The 18,346-nt window shown below is 30.8% G+C and overlaps 1 protein-coding gene and 1 long non-coding RNA gene across 2 annotated transcripts; both read left to right on the top strand.

Moving 5' to 3' along the window:
• Positions 1 to 10,291: 10,291 nt before the first annotated feature.
• Positions 10,292 to 12,331, top strand: LOC107938882 (protein JINGUBANG). Its single transcript, XM_016872130.2, has one exon. It carries the CDS (start codon positions 10,483 to 10,485, stop codon positions 11,803 to 11,805), a length of 1,323 nt encoding a protein of 440 aa, XP_016727619.1. The 5' UTR covers positions 10,292 to 10,482; the 3' UTR covers positions 11,806 to 12,331.
• Positions 12,332 to 16,004: 3,673 nt separating this feature from the next.
• On the top strand, positions 16,005 to 18,346 carry LOC121222550 (uncharacterized). The gene is made up of 2 exons (XR_005919856.1): positions 16,005 to 17,520; positions 17,601 to 18,346. It is a non-coding gene; the product is annotated as an uncharacterized lncRNA (long non-coding RNA).

The following is an 18,346-nucleotide window of genomic DNA, read 5'->3' as shown; positions in this document are numbered from 1 at the left end:
CAAAGTTGGGCTTTCATTTGGGGATTAAATGGGCCAAATGCTAGCCCAGATGCAAATAACCAGTGGCTATGGGCGGCTAATCCCTATTCTGTCTTGCTGAGAGCAATCTTTACATGGTACATAGTACATCAAAATTTGCCTTATAGTATGATGTATACTTTTAATTTATTCACTTCTAGTTTATATACTTTTCAAATCGGTCAACTTTGGTCATTGCGATTTTCGAATCAATTGTAATTCCTGTAATTTTTAAATTTTAAAATTTCAACTTTTTACCTCAAACGATACAATTAAATTCGTTTGGTTAAATTTTGTTATCAGTCTCGTGTCATGAATAAAGTTATATATTTAGCTCATGTGCTCCAATTTGATCACTCTTAGTCCTTATACTTTTTTTTTTAATTTTCAAATTTTAATATAAATACAAATGACTGTCATTAGATCCATCAACTGCTTTTTTATAATAATATTTGAAAACAATAAATTAACGTGGCATTACACATGTAATACATGAACTAATAAAGTGGATATTAAAATACAAAAGCTAAATTCACATAGTAAAAATTAACCATATAATTAACACTTATTTTTAGGATTTATCTTAATAGTTATTCGTTTGATCTTTAAAAAGAAATCAAAGGAACCAGTCTCCCTTTCTTTACTTTTCCTCTTAATCTCATTAAAATATAGGATAAAATTGGCAAAGTTTTGTAGGGATTAGGGTTCTAGATACATCATGGTGTATGACCTAATCATTAAGGCGACATTCTAAAGATTAGATAACCAACTCAAGAAAAAACCCAACACACTAACATTTCATTCAGACTGAACAATATTTCCACTTAAACCCTAAAAGCTTAGCTCACTATAAAAATATATCTGCTAGACTGCAATAGCTCACTATAAAAATATATCTGCTAGACTGCAACTTGGGCCATGCTCTTTAATTCATGTTTCATGAAGATAACAATATTATTGATGATTTGGTCAATGTATAACCTTCCTTGTTATCTTGTTCAACCTGCTTAATCCAATGGGTGTTAACTGGTTGTTGACACGTAAACAGATACAATGCATAATCCCTTTGATTAAAGTCAAATCCCCTTATCACTTCCCAAGCATTAACCACCATACAAGAAAAGAAAACACTACACTTGCTCATAATTATCCAAAGCTAGCAGACCAGATAATGCATGGATAACAGCACCTTCATTTTTGTTAAACATTTTAAGAGAGAATGTTATCGATTTGATACTGATAATGTTAGCTTGGGATAACTTCTATGTCTCATCATGTTATCTGCAGAGAGACTACCAAGCCATGTGTACAGCACTAACTGTGGCTGGTGGAAACTGTTCATCTTTGATATTATGAACATGGTCCAATTAGCATGCAGAAGATAGCCATGTGTACAGCACTAATAGATACTTGGATTATTCCATTTTGTCCTTTTTTTTTTTGGGTTATATGTTCTAGAAATTCTAGAGCTGATCTCATCAACCTCTGATATAATGGAAGAAAGACAGTGATCAGTGATGGAGGATGGGTGTTGGGCCCCTTGTTTTCATTTGCTAAATAAAAATATCAATGGAGGTATGTTTGATAATGGGGTTTTGACAAAAAATATTTTGAAACAATAATAAGGGTTCAACAACACTGAGACATTATTGGGGATGGGACCTTTTTTCTGTCACTTCAGTTGAGTTTCAAAGAGTGGAAAAAGATTATAGGGCTAGCTTTGTGTTGTTTGATGTTGATTTGTCTCTTTCATGTAACCATTATTATTACAAAGATGTCCATTTGCAAAATGTATTTTATTACCTAGCTTTCTTTATATAGTAGTATTTCCATACAAATGCAATGTATTAGAATAAGTTGAAAATTTTTGTATTTAAAAATTGAAATATCTCCTTTCAAAGGAAAAAGAATGAAATATTTTTGTTCTAAAAACAAATATAATGAATGAAAATTCGAACTAGATTATTTCTTAAAAAAATAAACATAATTGAGAGTTTTCAAACCCAAAAAAAATTTACAAGTAATTGAAAATCAAGATCTAGTAAAAATACAAAAGAGACCAGAAATAGGGGATAGGTACTTGAACTAAATCTTACTATATACTTATAATAAAAATAACTCGACTCAAAATTTAATTTGATGTCCGACCCTATATAATAAAAGATGATAAACATCTTAAAAGAAGGACCTTCTTCTCTTTATATTTACATCTATTAATCCAATATATTAACAATTTTTTATAATCAAAATAAGTGGGAGTAAGGGAAGACTCGCGAGCAAGTCATCAGGACAAAAGGAAATAATTGTGATGGGTTGACCTCCAAACAAATTTGCACCATTTTTCATTGTTACGAAAATTGGAAAAATCAGTGAGTAGTCATAGTCATACTATGCAAGACACCTTGTATTTAAAAAAAAGGTTAATTTCAAACCCTAAAAGCAATATTGCAACTTTTAAAATATTACTTTTATTTTAAAAATGAAATGGAAAATGAGTGACAATGGGCGAAAAGTTTAGTGGGTAATGATGGGTTGGGGTGGTACTAGAGTGTTCAAAGAAAGCATAATGTTACAATAATTGAAGTACACACATCTTCCTAGATTTTAAGCTATCAATCCCGAAACAACATGATTGCCAACATGTGGCTTGCATTCGCCCATAGCCATAAACCCATTGTGGAATGTTTCATTTTAAGGTTTGGAAAATATTTTATCCAAGCTAGCGCATGCATTTCCTACTTGATTACGCATCATCACTATTTCAACCACAAATAAACAATGGCTTGAGGAAGGTCAGTTTAGTAGTTGAGTTAAGTTTTTTGGATTTGTCAGCTCAGTTTGAAAGAATTCCAGGGTTGTCATTATACGTATGAGATTAATTTTGTTCGAGTAAGATTCACTTCTTTTAAGTTTCAAGTACTTGTAAAATTTTAAGGTTTTAATACAGGAGTATTCTTTATTTGGATGTACAGTTAGTTTTTCCATAGAATCTTTTCACTTGTAAATCTTGATAATTAGTTATGTCTTGAGTGTATTTAAGATCACCCCTTTTTACGGCTATTTTGATTTGTTATTTTCTTTTATAATAATTTTTATTAGCTTCAGGCATGCATTATTTTAATAAGTTGTCCTACTGGGACTTCAACATATCAGCTGGTATATAAGATTTGATTATTCTTATTAAGTTAGAAAATGCATATGACAATTAAGTTGTAATAAAGTGAATTTATCTTCTTGAATTTCTAGTTCAAATTATTTTCTTCGAGGATCTAGATAATGATAATTCGTTCAAAGTAATTTATTTATTCAGCTATTATTTCTCTCCCCCTAATTTTAGGAAAATTATCAAATTAAAATACAAATCATGTCATAATTGAATCTCCAATTCATACGAAACATCTAATAATACCAAGAGATTCATAATTGATATATATTTCCAACATTTTTTTTCAATACCCATTATGCGTATTGTGGCGGAGCAACTTAAACATATGTCGTACATTAAAAAAATTCTAAGATGGATTGTTTTTAGCTCCTAACCAAAAAGCCAGTAGTAATTTGGGAGTACTTATCCAAACTTATTAATAGCAGTAGGTTTTGCGATAGTTATTCGTACTAACAATCTAGCATACAATAATCATTTAAAGCCTAAGAAATAAACTCACCAACATTAGCAAGAATTGTCCCAATTGCATAATCAAATTTAGGTGATAAACGAGGTTATGAAAAATTGATATTTATTGATATGACCATCTCTTTTATGATTATTATATAGTCACTTACTATAACCACATAAAAAATTAGGTCTTTATATATTGCTACATTTGTCTTGGGGGAATGGAGAAAATCTAATACAACGGGCTTTATAGTTTTTCATTTAATAGTTCATTGTTTAATAGCATGTTTGAAGCATGGAACGTTAAAAAAGTTCTTTAACAAGTTCTCATTAGTAATATTATTCCAATATAATTTTATTTGAGTATTCATCTTAAATACTGTAAAGTTATCCTCGATCAAAATTTTAAAATATTGCAACTTCCGGTGCATCCAATCATAACAAGATTTAGATAGAATTATCATAATCTGATGGTCATATCTTCCTACAGTTTAAGTAGATCTTTCATATTCGAATATTCTGCTTTCAACTTTTCATGGGGATGAAGATGAAGGAAGACGATAGAGATACTCACAATTAATTTAACAGATACTGATGTCTTTAAGCATAAGTATCATGCATTCAATAACCAAATATTCGTTATCCTTTTCAAAATCAAAACAAGTAGATATTCATTGTAAGAGTAATTCATACTAAATATAATCAATCTTTTTCTCATTCACAATTTCAATATGAGATCCATTATAGTAAATATATTTTAAAACTTAATAATTTATTTGATACTTCAAATATTATTATATTAGCTCTTCTGGACCTTTCAACTAATTTTGTACTACCAGATAAACAAATAAGATAAATATTTACTACCTGTAAGGATAGTATTTATTGTTATGTTGTTGGCAAGACATATATTTTTTTTCAAAAAATATTAATACAGTAATATTTGGGCATACGACATATATGTGACCAATGGTCTTTCATATTATATTGATAACACAAGTCATCTATACCCTTTGAAGAGTTATCTTGAGAACTCTCATTATTCTCTTATTTATTACTATATTTCCGCTTCTAGTGGTTATTATTATGCCAATTATCATGTGCATGATTGTATCCTTTGAAATAATTTTTTTATGCATGCATTCACTTCGGAGAATGCAAGCAGATCTAGTAGGATGGGTTTCTAAACGTCCCAATATATTCTTTATTTAAAGGGAACCAATATCACAAATATATGTAAATTTTTTAAGTGCTTCATTGATAAACACCTACTTCAAACTATTTCAATTGATTGACATCTCTATCATTCAATAACTTCACAAAATTAATTGAAGGTAGAAAACTAATTTAGAGACGGAATACTGTCTTACAATTCATTCATATAAATATCGTCATGATAATATAAATTCTTTAGCATCAGAAAAATAAATCAATAAGATCAGCAAAAGAGGATCATAATTGTTTTATTCATTAATAAAGCATACAAAATATCACTTAATAATTTCAATATATACCACAATTGAAAAGAAATTATCGGAATATAAAAATTTCTTACCAAATTTGAATTTTACCCATGCTTATACAACAATAAATCAAACATCAAAGAATCATTTAATATCCTTAACAATATAGAAATAAAATCAAGTAATCAACTCAGTCATGAATTAAAATAAAAATAAAAACTTCCTACAAATGTCCACGTCTTATGTTGAAAGCTTCAGAGAATCTGAAAATATTCAAAAGTCTTCGACTATTTGAATGGTTAAAGCTAGTTATGACACCTTGGGCACAGATTCGAATCCATCCCTAATAAGAAACTATTAGAAAAATAGGGATGGAACAAAATAACAATAAAAAAAATTATATTATAAAAATCCTAAAATACATCATATTCATAATAAATATCCGATTTTAAAATAAGAAAATTCGCCTCTATCAAATCAGGTGGGATCCAACTCCATCTGATCTGAACTTTTTTGCCATCAACATGCATGCATCTTTAATTAATTTTGCACATAAATAATATAGTTAGACAAATCCTCAAGTATCAACTTCCACGTGCCACCAATTTTCTTATTACCATTCAACACCATAATTTGACACATTACACTGCATACTAAATAATTTTCTCTACGTATCTTGCTTATGCAATAAAATCCCCTCCAACATAACTTCTAGACCTAATTTGTTCATCATACGGGAACATCAACTCCATATAAATAAATAAAAAAATCCAAAAGTGATATTCTATATATAGTATATAGAATTCATGAATGACACATGCCAACATCTACCATTTTCTTAATTGATAAATGCTGATTTTTATTTTGGTCCGACGAATACTTCATGCTTATGTGATCTTATCATATATTAAAAATTATTTAAATTACGTGTTTGATGATTAACAGACAGGTTTAAAGAATTAATTTGATATTACTTTTTTTAGGGTTCATCGACACTTGTCTTAATCTTGTTTACTATTCTCTTACTCAAAGTAAACTTAAGCACTCTCATGTTTTAATTAAATTAATTAATGTTTGTTTGATTAGTGCACAAGACCAGAAAGCACTAAAAAAATTAACAAGAATAATAATTTAATTTCTTACATTTTTATAATCTAAAGTAAAATAAAAGCAGCTTTTTATAGTGACACTTGTCATGTTTAGATACATTTTCAGAATTTCACTTTCCATTTTCGTATTGAAACAAAAAAAATCTAACACAAAATTATTTATGCTTAATATTTAATATTTATTAATTTTTATTAAAGAAAGGGTTTATATTTTATAGTTCTTGCAACAGGAGACAAGTGTTCAACATGACTCAAGTTATGTACAAATTTCACTTGAAGAATAAAACATTATATAGTCCCCACAGTAGGGTTAGGACACATTTAAAATTTGATTAATATAAACATTTTAATGGACACGTATTGAATCAATATGCATCATCTCTTCTCGGATTTTCTTCATATTAAATTATTAAATTATTAATCAAGTTTCATATATATATATGAATTACAATTCAAATTTTATATTTATAATTTCACTAAATTTTCATATATTAAATTACACATTGATACAAAATGCATATATAAATTTACTATTTATTTAAAAAATAAGATTAATGAATATAACTACTTGTCATAATTATCTCGCCAAACAATAACCTCGAACACCAAGACTTTGCTAAGAGCAATGCCAAAGTCAAGCTCCATGAATGTACAAATGCATAGCACTTCGACAAAAATAGCTGTTACGCTTTTTCTTGCATGGCTCATACGTGGATCTCACCGTGATGCCCAGATAAAAAGTTATTATGTTTCCTAAGTGATAAACCATAATGAAACATACATTGCACACGTGTTAAGATCCTAGATTAAGAAAATCACATTTACATATAAAATACTCTTCCCTAACCTTTACAACTCTCTACACACCACCATGTGAACCGTTACTCAATCAACACTTTTAAATTAATAATGTATGATAGGTTATGCGGACCAGCTACATTACAATTTTTTTTTATGAAATACCTTTTTAATATAATCATTATTAAAATAATTTAAAGGAATTATGAAAATTTTAAAAATTATAAAAAAATAAATATTTTAGAGCTTGGTTGATTTCATTAAGAAAACGTTGGTCCAAATTAATAGATGAAGTGTAGAAACTGTAGACCCAATATGGCAACCTTGTATGCTGTATTTGTTTTGAGGGGGGATAACGTGGCGAGAAGAAACATACCCAATCCAACATGTTCCTGTTTCGTGGCGGCTAGCGCCGGTCATGAAGGTCGTAATTTTTATCTACCAAACATGCAAGTGGCAGCAATTCAAAAACCGTTGACAAATATTTTAGCTGCTCCAAAACGATTTTGTATGTGAAATTCCAATAGGGGTTTCGGTTTTTTGGGGCAATGGACTTTAATTTCGACACCCAAAACCTTGTCTTTTCGGTTCACCAAACTCAACTGCCACGACGTTTTTCTTCATTTTATTATTTTTCATGTGAAATTAATTTGAAATTGATATGTTTTTACCTCATAGTTATCTTGAGGATGAAAACGGATCTTTTCAAGGTTAATGATTAATATCTTCTTAATAATATTTTTTTCTTAAAAATATAGTGTTATTAGATCACAATTTCTATATTTAATGTACAGAATATATGTCATACGATCTATACATTAATAGTGAATCACAAAATAATACTTATTAAAAAAATATAATAATATATTATAAAAATATTTATTATATAATAACTCAATCCGAGATCCAACCCGATAAAAATAACCCCTTTTTTACCAAAAAAAAAACCCATTGAGGGGGAAGGTACAAAAGGACCTAGGAGGGAATCATTCCGATCACTATGCTTCTTCACCCTCTTCCCACCTTTCCATTTTCCCTTCCCATCTCTTTATATCTGTTGATAAATTGTATCAACACTTTTAAAATTATTTGTTATTTTATTAATGATATATTTTAAGGGAAAAATATTTAAAACATTATCAATGGAGTTTTTAGACTCTAAAAATAAGGTCAAGGTTGATAAGTATCTTATTGGAGTATAGTTAAATATTTAAAAAAACACACACATGTTAATTTTTTTAAAGTTTGCTTGTGAATAAAAAAAAATGCACTACTAATGTACTAAATACTAACCCATTTTTAATACGATTCATTGATTACATATGAATCTATATATTTTCAACACATCCAACACAAACTCTTATTATATATATGTACATAATGCTTGAGGTAAAATTCTTATTAGAAGTCGGATTGTATCTTGCGCCTTCTACTAAAAAAAGAGTAAATTAGTTCCTGTATGTTAGACTAAAGAATAAATTGGCCTTTCTGTTAAAAATTCCCTCAAATTTTACTATTAAAAACTGGTCATTGTACATCAGCATAAGGTACACGTGGCACGTCTTATGTAATTGTTTGATTATTTCATTAGCCACGTCGGTTTTAACAACATAAATGGTTAAAACTTTTAACAGAAAGGACTAATTTACTATTTAATCTAACATATAACATATAAGAAACGGTAAAAATATTTAGGTGCTTAGCGTGATAATTAATTATGAAATTGAAATTCTAGACCCCATTCCACCAAAATTAGAGTATAAAATTTAGGGTTGATTCCATGTAGCCATCTAGATATCTATAAATAAGGGTTAATTGTTGAACCAATGAATGAATGTTACTTAAATTATAATACAGTCCAAAAAACATTTATAACAAGAATACAACTATTCTTCTTTCTCTCATTTCTTGTAATGCTAGCTTAAGCTTTAATACAAGATTTTAATAGGATAAAAGATTGCTCAAGAATAAAGTTAACCATGTGACACTAAGAATAACCAAACTTAAAAAGGTGGCCGAAAGAAAATATTAGGGATAACAATGCTTTGCCTAACATTAATTATTTTCTTTATATATTCAACTAATATAATGAATATTCCTAATTTGCTTCATTTTGAAGTACTTCCCAATGCTTTTATTCAAATTTCGTGATTTAGCAATGTTGAGGCTTTGAGATTTTGAAATCTAAATTAAATTCAAGTAAAAATTTCTGGGTTTTCTTTCAATTTTATTATCATTCTAAAAAATTTACGTTTTAAAATTTGGGTTCGTTTCTAAATAAAAACAAGATTACCAACTTTGTCATGTATTCTTTTTTCCAAATTATTAATATATTTTAATGTTTTTTCATGTAAAGTCTGCGTTGAAATGTAAAAACTTTACAAATAAATTATTATAAAAATAAAAGAGTAAATTACACCTAAGGTCACTAAATTATATACTGGTCACTTAATTTCAAAAGGTTAGTCATTAAACTATCTATTTATAAGTTTTTATTTAAGTCACTAAACTATTAAATTTTGTTTTATATTTTTATATTCGGCTAACAAACTTCAAATAACCATTTTATAATTTTTTTAAATTAAATAATTAAAATGTAAATTTATTAATAATTTAACCATTTTATATATAGTTTACTTAAGATAAAATAAAAAGTGAAGTTTCAATATTTCCCCTCGAAAATATAATAATTTCACACTTGCACGTTTGTCGAAAATATTAATTGAAGTAGATAGCAAGAAAAGTTCAAAGACAAAACGAGAATCGTTCTCGTTTTAGAACACTTCTTTCTTTTTACGGTAACGAAGGTTCACAAATCACAACCCTATATATATATATATATAGAGCATGTTGTTGCATTGGTCAATATCTTCCTAATTATGGAATATACGGTCAAACTTTTTGTCTCATACCATCGTTTTTATCTTATCTATGTTTACAATTAACATCTGCATAAAATGTTTACTATGAATCCATCTTTCATTTATCTATTTCAAGAATAATCACAATAAAACCATTATTATCGATAATAAATATCTTAATTTCGATAAAAAATATTTAATATATCATTTCTATTTATTAATAAATGAATTATTTTAATGTTTGTATTACAAAAATATTTCAACATATGAGAAATTTTCATAATCGAACTTTATTATAAGTTTCCTAGTTACCGGTACCCATTCGTAATGATTACGTCTCATCAAAACACGTGTCAAAAACCCAGAGCCTCACATCACCTACCACTATTCATCCCTTCCTCCATATATACCCCTTATATCCAACACCCTCGTTTAGTCTTTTCCTCGCAAACAAAAAATCAGATAGTAACGCTCCAAAAATTCCCATCTCAAATTACCTCTTCATTTTCTCAAAAAGCCATCCACATTTTTTTCTCTCTTCACATTAGTACAGAAAAGTCTATATCTTTGTACAGTTCTGATTCTCATTGTTAACGGGAAACGATAAGGGTGGTACGATGGTTATGGAGCAAAGCAATAACCTCCATAGCCGACCAAAACTAGGAACTCTCTTCAAATCTGAACCTTCTTTGTTTCCTATCGGTGCCGAAGACGACGAAGTCCCCAATCGTAAAAGCAGTGCATCAATGGCGAGCCCGAGGTGTTCCAACAGTACGACGACGAGCGGTGAGGGTTCGCCGTATATCATGTCACCGTGGATACAAGCTTCTCCTTATATCAAATCACCATGGGTTATTAACCCATCTATGCTCGAAGCTGATTATGGCCAAGATGGGCTTATTGCTTCCATTGTAAGAGAAGAAGGTCATATTTACTCATTGGCTGCAGCTGGGGATTTGGTTTATACGGGTTCCGATAGCAAGAACATCCGTGTGTGGAAAGATTTGAAGGAATTTTCAGGTTTTAAAACTAAAAGTGGATTGGTTAAAGCCATTATTGTATTGGGTGATAAGGTATTCACCGGTCACCAAGACGGTAAAATCCGTGTGTGGAAAGTCTCATCGACGACGAGTCCTAGCGTTCACAAAAGATTAGGCAGTTTGCCGACGTTCAAAGATATAATAAAAAGCTCTGTTAAACCGAAGAACTATGTTGAAGTTCGGAGGAACCGAAATGTTCTTCGGATCAAACACTTCGATGCCGTTTCTTGCATGAGTGTGAACGAAGAGGTCGGGTTGTTATATTCAGGGTCTTGGGATAAAACCCTGAAAGTTTGGCGATTAGCCGATTCGAAATGCTTGGAATCCATCGACGCTCATGACGATGTCATTAATTCCGTGGTGGCCGGATTTGATAGCTTGGTGTTTACGGGATCAGCTGACGGTACGGTCAAGGTATGGAAAAGGGAACTACAAGGGAAAGGAACTAAGCATTTCCTGGTCCAAGTGTTGTTAAAACAAGAAAACGCGGTTACATCATTGGCCGTGAGCCGAGAATCGGCGGTGTTGTACTGTGGGTCGTCGGACGGGCTCGTTAACTTATGGGAACGCGACAAGCGTCTTTCCCATGGTGGGATTTTACGGGGACATAAAATGGCGGTCCTCTGCTTAGCCACGGCGGGGAATTTGGTTTTCAGCGGGTCAGCCGATGGGAGCATATGTGTATGGAGACGAGAAAAAGGTGGTATCCATAAGTGTCTCTCGGTCCTAACCGGTCATACCGGTCCAGTCAAATGCTTAGCCGTCGAGGAAGATGATCGGACGTCAAGGAAAACCGACCGGAAATGGATCGTTTACAGTGGTAGCCTCGATAAATCCGTCAAGGTGTGGCGCTTGTCTGAAAACGCGCCAGATATGAAAGAGATTAAGCAAGTGGGTTGATTCCCCTACATTCTTTTTTCCATTGTCAAAGTCAAAAAGGTCAGAGAAAAAGCGAAGGAAGATTAGCACGCGCAGACACGGAAGCGCGGTAGGCGCGTCGTTGTTTGGTGGTCCGATCCCTTAACGATGAAGGCAACTATTTGGTAGGTTTGGTCGGTGCCACGTGTAAAAATGGAGTTTTTTAACCACATGTCAGAGTGCCAGGTCAGTGAAAAGTTAAAATTTCGAAGTTTGTTCCATTGTTTAATTTTTGTAATTTAATGTCGTATTAAAAAAGGCACATGGTTAGCCTCCATGAAATGTCTTTTTTGAAACATGAAACGTAACTTGTAACTCAAGGTTGACAAAATTTATTGAGCAAGTTGACTTTTTTCTGCTCCTTTTTTTGGGAATTTTAATGTAACCGGGACCAAGGGGGTTCCATCGGTGTGAACATATTTACTGTTTCATTTCTGTAATTTTTTAATTTAATTAAAGCCGTTTTTACTTTGGAAAATACTAAGGTGAAGACATATGTTTGTTGTCTTAGTTCCAACTCCATCACAAGTATACGATTGCATGATCTCATGTTTAATATACCATCTATAATCACGTGACATTAATTCACTTAATGGTGATTCTTCGTTCTAAGATACGTTATAGACTTAGTTTTTCTATTGACAAACATGCACCTTGTTTAGCAGATTTTTGTAATCTTTCCACATCAAGCAAAATCCAATAGTTAAACATCTTGTCCGATTCGAGAAGCCTTTATATAAATTATAACGTCATTCTACTTAAACCAATTAAAACAATCTACTTATTTATTAATGTCTTAATCACAAAACAACATGCGACAATTCGAGATAAAAGAAGACCTCGCATATATAAATTGAAACTTCGATGATAAAATTATATTTTAGCTCTCATAAAAATATATAACTTAATTTCTCTTCAAAAAATTTCTTGACCAATCCTTTTATCATGTGTAACTATTAATATTTAATTCTATTAATATTATGATGTGTCCTACCTAAAAATATGCTTTAATGTCGCGTAAAATCATATAATTTTCCAAACTTTAAATCCACATCAAACCATAGCTAATAACATATGCATATGTATCACACCATAGGCAGATTATTTTCCGAGCTTTTAATCCACATTAAAACCATGGATTGACCTCGACTGGCTACTCAACCATATGATTAATTACCTCGACGCAATGCATATCATTGTATTTTCAAATGAAAAACTGGAATTGGGCTGCTCACCATCATATTCAAACTATGAACCAACCATTTACCAGCTCGACAAATGATACCCTATAGTTCGGCTAGGTTAACGTATTTTTTGATAGTATCAGAATATTTTTAGATTGAGTTATTTGTTTATGGATCGACGATCTTTCTTTTAGTTTCACAATGTATTTTAAAACATGTTAATTAGAGTTTGAGGAGTCAAGTTTTAATTGCTTGAGTCAAAGATTGTTTTTTTTAGTGATTCAACTCTCGTTTTTTTCAAGTTTGTTTCTTTTCTTCTGAACTTATAGAGTTTTCAAACTTCAAGTCTAATTATTGATGTTTTTAGGAATTCTTCTTCTGAGAGTTTCGTAAATGTTTAAGCCCGATTATTGGTCTTTTTAACCACAAGTTGGTTAAGGGTTTCATAGGACAAATTATCTATTTCTTTTTTCAATCACAAAGTTATCCAAAAATCTTGGAATTTTTGCATCCGGTTGAGTCAAATTTGGGTTCAACTTATTTCAACTTTGGGTGAATTCAAGTTTAAAATTGTGTTGGGCTTAGGTCATTGAAGAATTCAAGTGGTAATCACTTTAAGTTCAAACAATTTCAGGTTAGTTGTTTCAGCTTAATTTTAGGTTCAAATCTTTTTTGAATTCACGTTTAGATACATATTAATTGGAGTTTGAGATAAATAATTTGTTGACTTTTATGATAAATTAAGTTAGATTTAATTTGAATTTAGATTAATCAAATTAAACTTTGAGTAATGGCCCAAGTACTTCAACCAACCCAATAATAATAACAAGTCTTAAAAAATATCTTTTAAAGAACGAACAAATCATATTCAAAGCAATTATGAAGTGTGATATGGTAATTACTTAAATCAACTCTTGACTATATGGTCAGATATTCAATTTTTCCCTCACGGAACATTCGTGACAAAATGATTAATAATTGATACTAAATAAAAAAAAATTGTATATTCAATTCAAATCAACATACATTGAAAAGCAAAAGTCATTTAACTTAACAATGAACCATATCTCCACATAATTACACAACCTATAAACAAACCTTGTTATCTTTTACATACAACACTCAAAGCTCCATCAAATATAGTACACACTGGAACTTCTTCTCATACGTTTTCTTTTCTGTTCTCTTCAATCAACACGGTGCAAACCTGTCCATAAGCATACAAAGTGTAGCTTCCGACATTATAGTTTCTTTACCAGCTTCTTTTTCTTCTTCAACATGTCTTTCCTTAACAAGCTGCTGATCCTTTTTAGCCTTCAACATGAACGACCTTTTAGATTGAACTCTCTCTTTGAGCCTTTCAAATTCATCCATCCACACCCCTACTATTGTCGACATGTTTTTTTTTTTCTTACTAAAACTTGAAGCTAAATAAAACACTTTTTTTCTTTTGAATGTGTTGTGTTTACATGCTTTTGCTCTGCACGAAGGTGTTTATATAATAGAGTTATGGTTTCGAAGAAACCAGTTTAGTATCTATTAGTGACGTTAAGGCTGTCAAATTTGACTCTTCGGCAGCAAAAATTAAAAGAAAAAGAAAAAAAAAAATCTGTGTGGTTGGCCCCTAGATACTGTTAAATTGGGAGAAATGGATATAGTTTTGCATATTCCTCAATGGTGGTATCTTTTCTTTAGGGTTAATATATAATTTAGTACATGAATTTCACTTTCTTTGATGTTTGATTTGTACTTGAAGTTTTTCTGTCCTAATTTGATACTGGTGATTGCCTTTAATGTTCAATTTGATATCAAGACTCAATGATATCATGTGGCTCAATTAATAATTGAAATGTTTGCTCTGGTAAGTATATGTATAGGTACAAATACAATGCCAATCTTGGGATTAATTTTCTTTTTGAGGGGAGGGGGGTTAGCTAAAAATTTCAAAAAAAAATTGAGGACTTAATGAGGAAATTTAAAAAATTTGGCAGTTCTAAGTAAAAATTTTAAAAATTTTAAAGGTTTGCATAGGCTCCATTATTATTTACGTCTATTTAGGTACTTAATTGAGATAAAAACACAAACACTAAAAAATCAAATTAAATATTGAAGTCAAATTCGAGTACTTTAATAAGGACAAAAAATTCAAGTATTAAATTGAAGAAACACAGGTATTAAATTGAATATTGAAACCAAATTCAGATATCAAATTGAGACAAAAGAAAATTTTAAGTATCAAATTGAATATTGAAATCAAATTTAGGTACCAAATATTAATAAACCCTTTTGTTTATTGATAGAAGGGAACTGTTGTTTTGTTTCTGTAGAAAAGTTAAAAATATCTTCGGCGACTTCACGTGGCCTGGGAGCTAAGCAACAAAATAGTTCTCAACGTTGGAAAGTTCCGATATAACGCCAGCAGGCCAATGAGCATGTGGCTCTCTCTGGACTTGTATTCCATTGGACATTGGTCCCCAGATTTTAGTTTTCCATTGGCTTCGTAGATTTGAGATTTTCTTCTAAATGTTTAATGAAACACTATTAGATCAGATCAAACACCAAATTCATGGTGTCTTAAAAATTTTATCCAATTTTATTATTAAAAATTAATACCGTATAGTTACACGTGAATTTATTATAGAAAGATCAATTTTTTATAGTAGAAATACAAGGGTTAAATAAAAATTTTAAGATGTCAAAATATAGATTTTATGGTGTATTAATTTATTAATTTATTATTTTTGAAGGGATTAAATATAGTTTTTTTTTTATTTTTAGAAGAGTCAAAGTATAATTTTACCCTATATTAATTTAAAACTATAATTTTTTTTATATTTTTGAGAGTCGCGATATAATTGTTCTTGTAAAAATGAATGAAATTTTTAATAAAATAGTTATTTTATTCTTTAATCTATCATAAATAGACTAATTTATTTAAATTTTTTAATAAAAAAAATAAAATACAATCTAACTTATAATATTTAAAAATGTAAAGCAAAGGATTACATAAATTATAAAATAATTACAATCAGGTCCATAAGAAAACTGTATTGTGACACATTTTTCAACTTAAAAAAAGTTAATGTAGTCTATATTTACACAAAAAAAAAATATCATTTTCACAACTCACATAAACACCCACAGTGGAATAAAGGAAACTAAGGGCTAAAGCAATCAACAAGCATGGAAATAGAGCCCTCAGAGCATGGCACCATGGTTGATTTACTAGGCATGACTTGGGTAACAAAACCTTGTATCAACCCATTTGAGCTTCTTTCTTGTGACTGAACCACCTGGTCGGACTCCATACTGGCAGGGCTCGAACCAGTAGAAAAAATGGATTGACCCTTTTCGCGTAGCTTCGTGAGCTCCCTCCGCCACTTATCCACAACACCAGACATGGTTAATAATCTTGTTTGAAAGTGCTTTTCAGATATTTAGGCTTCCTTTGGTTGGATTTTATAGGAATGCAAAAAATATGTAGATTTTTTTATTGTCGAGCCCACGGCGCACACCTTCTTCGGTGGAATATTATATATATTATATATTCACTGTATTAACTTATCTGTGTGCTTTAAGATATGGATAAACTTAATGCTTCGCATTGAACTATGTTCCCTCCCCCTCTCTTTTTTGAGATTGTGGAAGATAAAGCTTTTAGTGCAAGTTTCGAATTTGGGATAATATAAAGTTTTAAACGGACAATTTAAAATTTTAATTTTAAGGAAACGACGTTTGATGTCACCTCTATTTTTTATATTTGTCAAATTCATGAATAAAAATAAATCTAACATCAAACTCATACATTAAAATATAGTAAGTAAAAATATACAATCGACCCAATTAAGTTTAGATTACTCCTTGAGGCTTGTAGTTCATAGATTTCATAAAAATGCAACCTTGCATATTAAATGCTAATATTTATGTGGTACTCAATAAGAAATAGGTAACAAAAATGGATTCTAAAGTCATAGATTCTTCTACCCAAAACCGAGTTTATTTTAGTAGGTTTTTGCCAAATCTCAGAGCTGAAACTACATGATTCCATAGCGGTAAGAAACTTGAACTATTTAATTAACCATAACAATAATATGAATGTAAGCAACTTTTTATTCAAGTGCAAAGGCAGCATCTTGAATTGAAACTACAGCATAGGGATGTCACATCCCCTGTTCGGACCATAAAGCATCATCCAACACAAAATGCTATATCAAAATTGAAACTTTTTCTTGCATTATATAATTTACACAAACATTGGTAATCATGCTATACTGTTATTTCTTCTTCTTTTTCTTTTAATCAAGGGCTGAAGTATTCAACCAGCATGGAAATAGAATCCTCAGAGCAAAGCACTACAGGAGATTTTATTTTGGCTCGCGTAACTCTGTTAAAAAAAGCTCGAGCTAACTCAGTTGAGCTCTTCTTTTCGGACTCATCAGCAGTCGAGGTTGAACCCGTAGAGAAAAGGGTTTGACAAGCTCATTGCTCCATATATCCACAAGCGCAGACATAGGTAACTCAAAAGCAGACAATAAAAAGAAAGGTAAAGCAGTTGAAAGATTTTAAATTTTTCTGATATTTTGGGTTGTGTAGGGGTATATATATATGGAAGTTAACGGGTGGGTTTTCCGGCGGCACACATTGCTTGTGTTACTGGTTCTGTGTATGAGCTTTGAGATAAGAGACAAGCAGACGTTCAGGTCGGTTAAGGTTATCTTCATTTCTTGGGGTCTTTACAATGACTTCAAAACCGCTGCCTACTTTTCCTTGCATTATAATCCAAGCATATATATATATAAAGTGTTTAAATGCAAGAAAAAGTTCCCAAATCATCACTAAGAAAATACTAAATATGGCTGCCTAGCTTGTCTGGCCCTGCTTTGCTTCAAAATTTGTAAGAACATATCAGCAAGTGCAAAGATATTATGTTAATTAAATGTTCATGTCATAGTCGGAATCACACAATCAACTAAGTCCTTGGTTTCAATCAAAAGTAACGTAGATTTCAATACGTCATATATTTTACAACAAGGAATGAATACTTGAAATCCATAAACAGAAAATCGGACATAAAGAACAAAAATCCGATCATGTTACACTCTTATTTCAAGGGCTAAAGCATTCAACAAGCATGGAAATGGAACCCTCGGAGCACAGCACAACAGGAGACTTGACTCGCGTCACTCTGCTAACAAAAGCTCCAGCTGACTCAGTTGAGCTCTTCTTTAGTGATCGAACCGCTTGACCAGACTCAGCAGTAGTAGGGGTTGAACCAGTAGAGAAAAGGGTTTGACCCTTCTCTCGCAGCTTAGCAAGCTCATCGCTCCATATATCCACAA

Source organism: Gossypium hirsutum, chromosome A03 (genome assembly GCF_007990345.1).
Source record: "Gossypium hirsutum isolate 1008001.06 chromosome A03, Gossypium_hirsutum_v2.1, whole genome shotgun sequence".
NCBI classification, from domain to species: domain Eukaryota; kingdom Viridiplantae; phylum Streptophyta; class Magnoliopsida; order Malvales; family Malvaceae; genus Gossypium; species Gossypium hirsutum.
This window is presented reverse-complemented; position numbering and strand designations above follow the sequence as displayed.

Bases quoted from the DNA above. Each gene is read 5' to 3' on its own strand.
- LOC107938882 (XM_016872130.2), top strand. From the start codon at position 10,483: ATGGTTATGGAGCAAAGCAATAACCTCCATAGCCGACCAAAACTAGGA.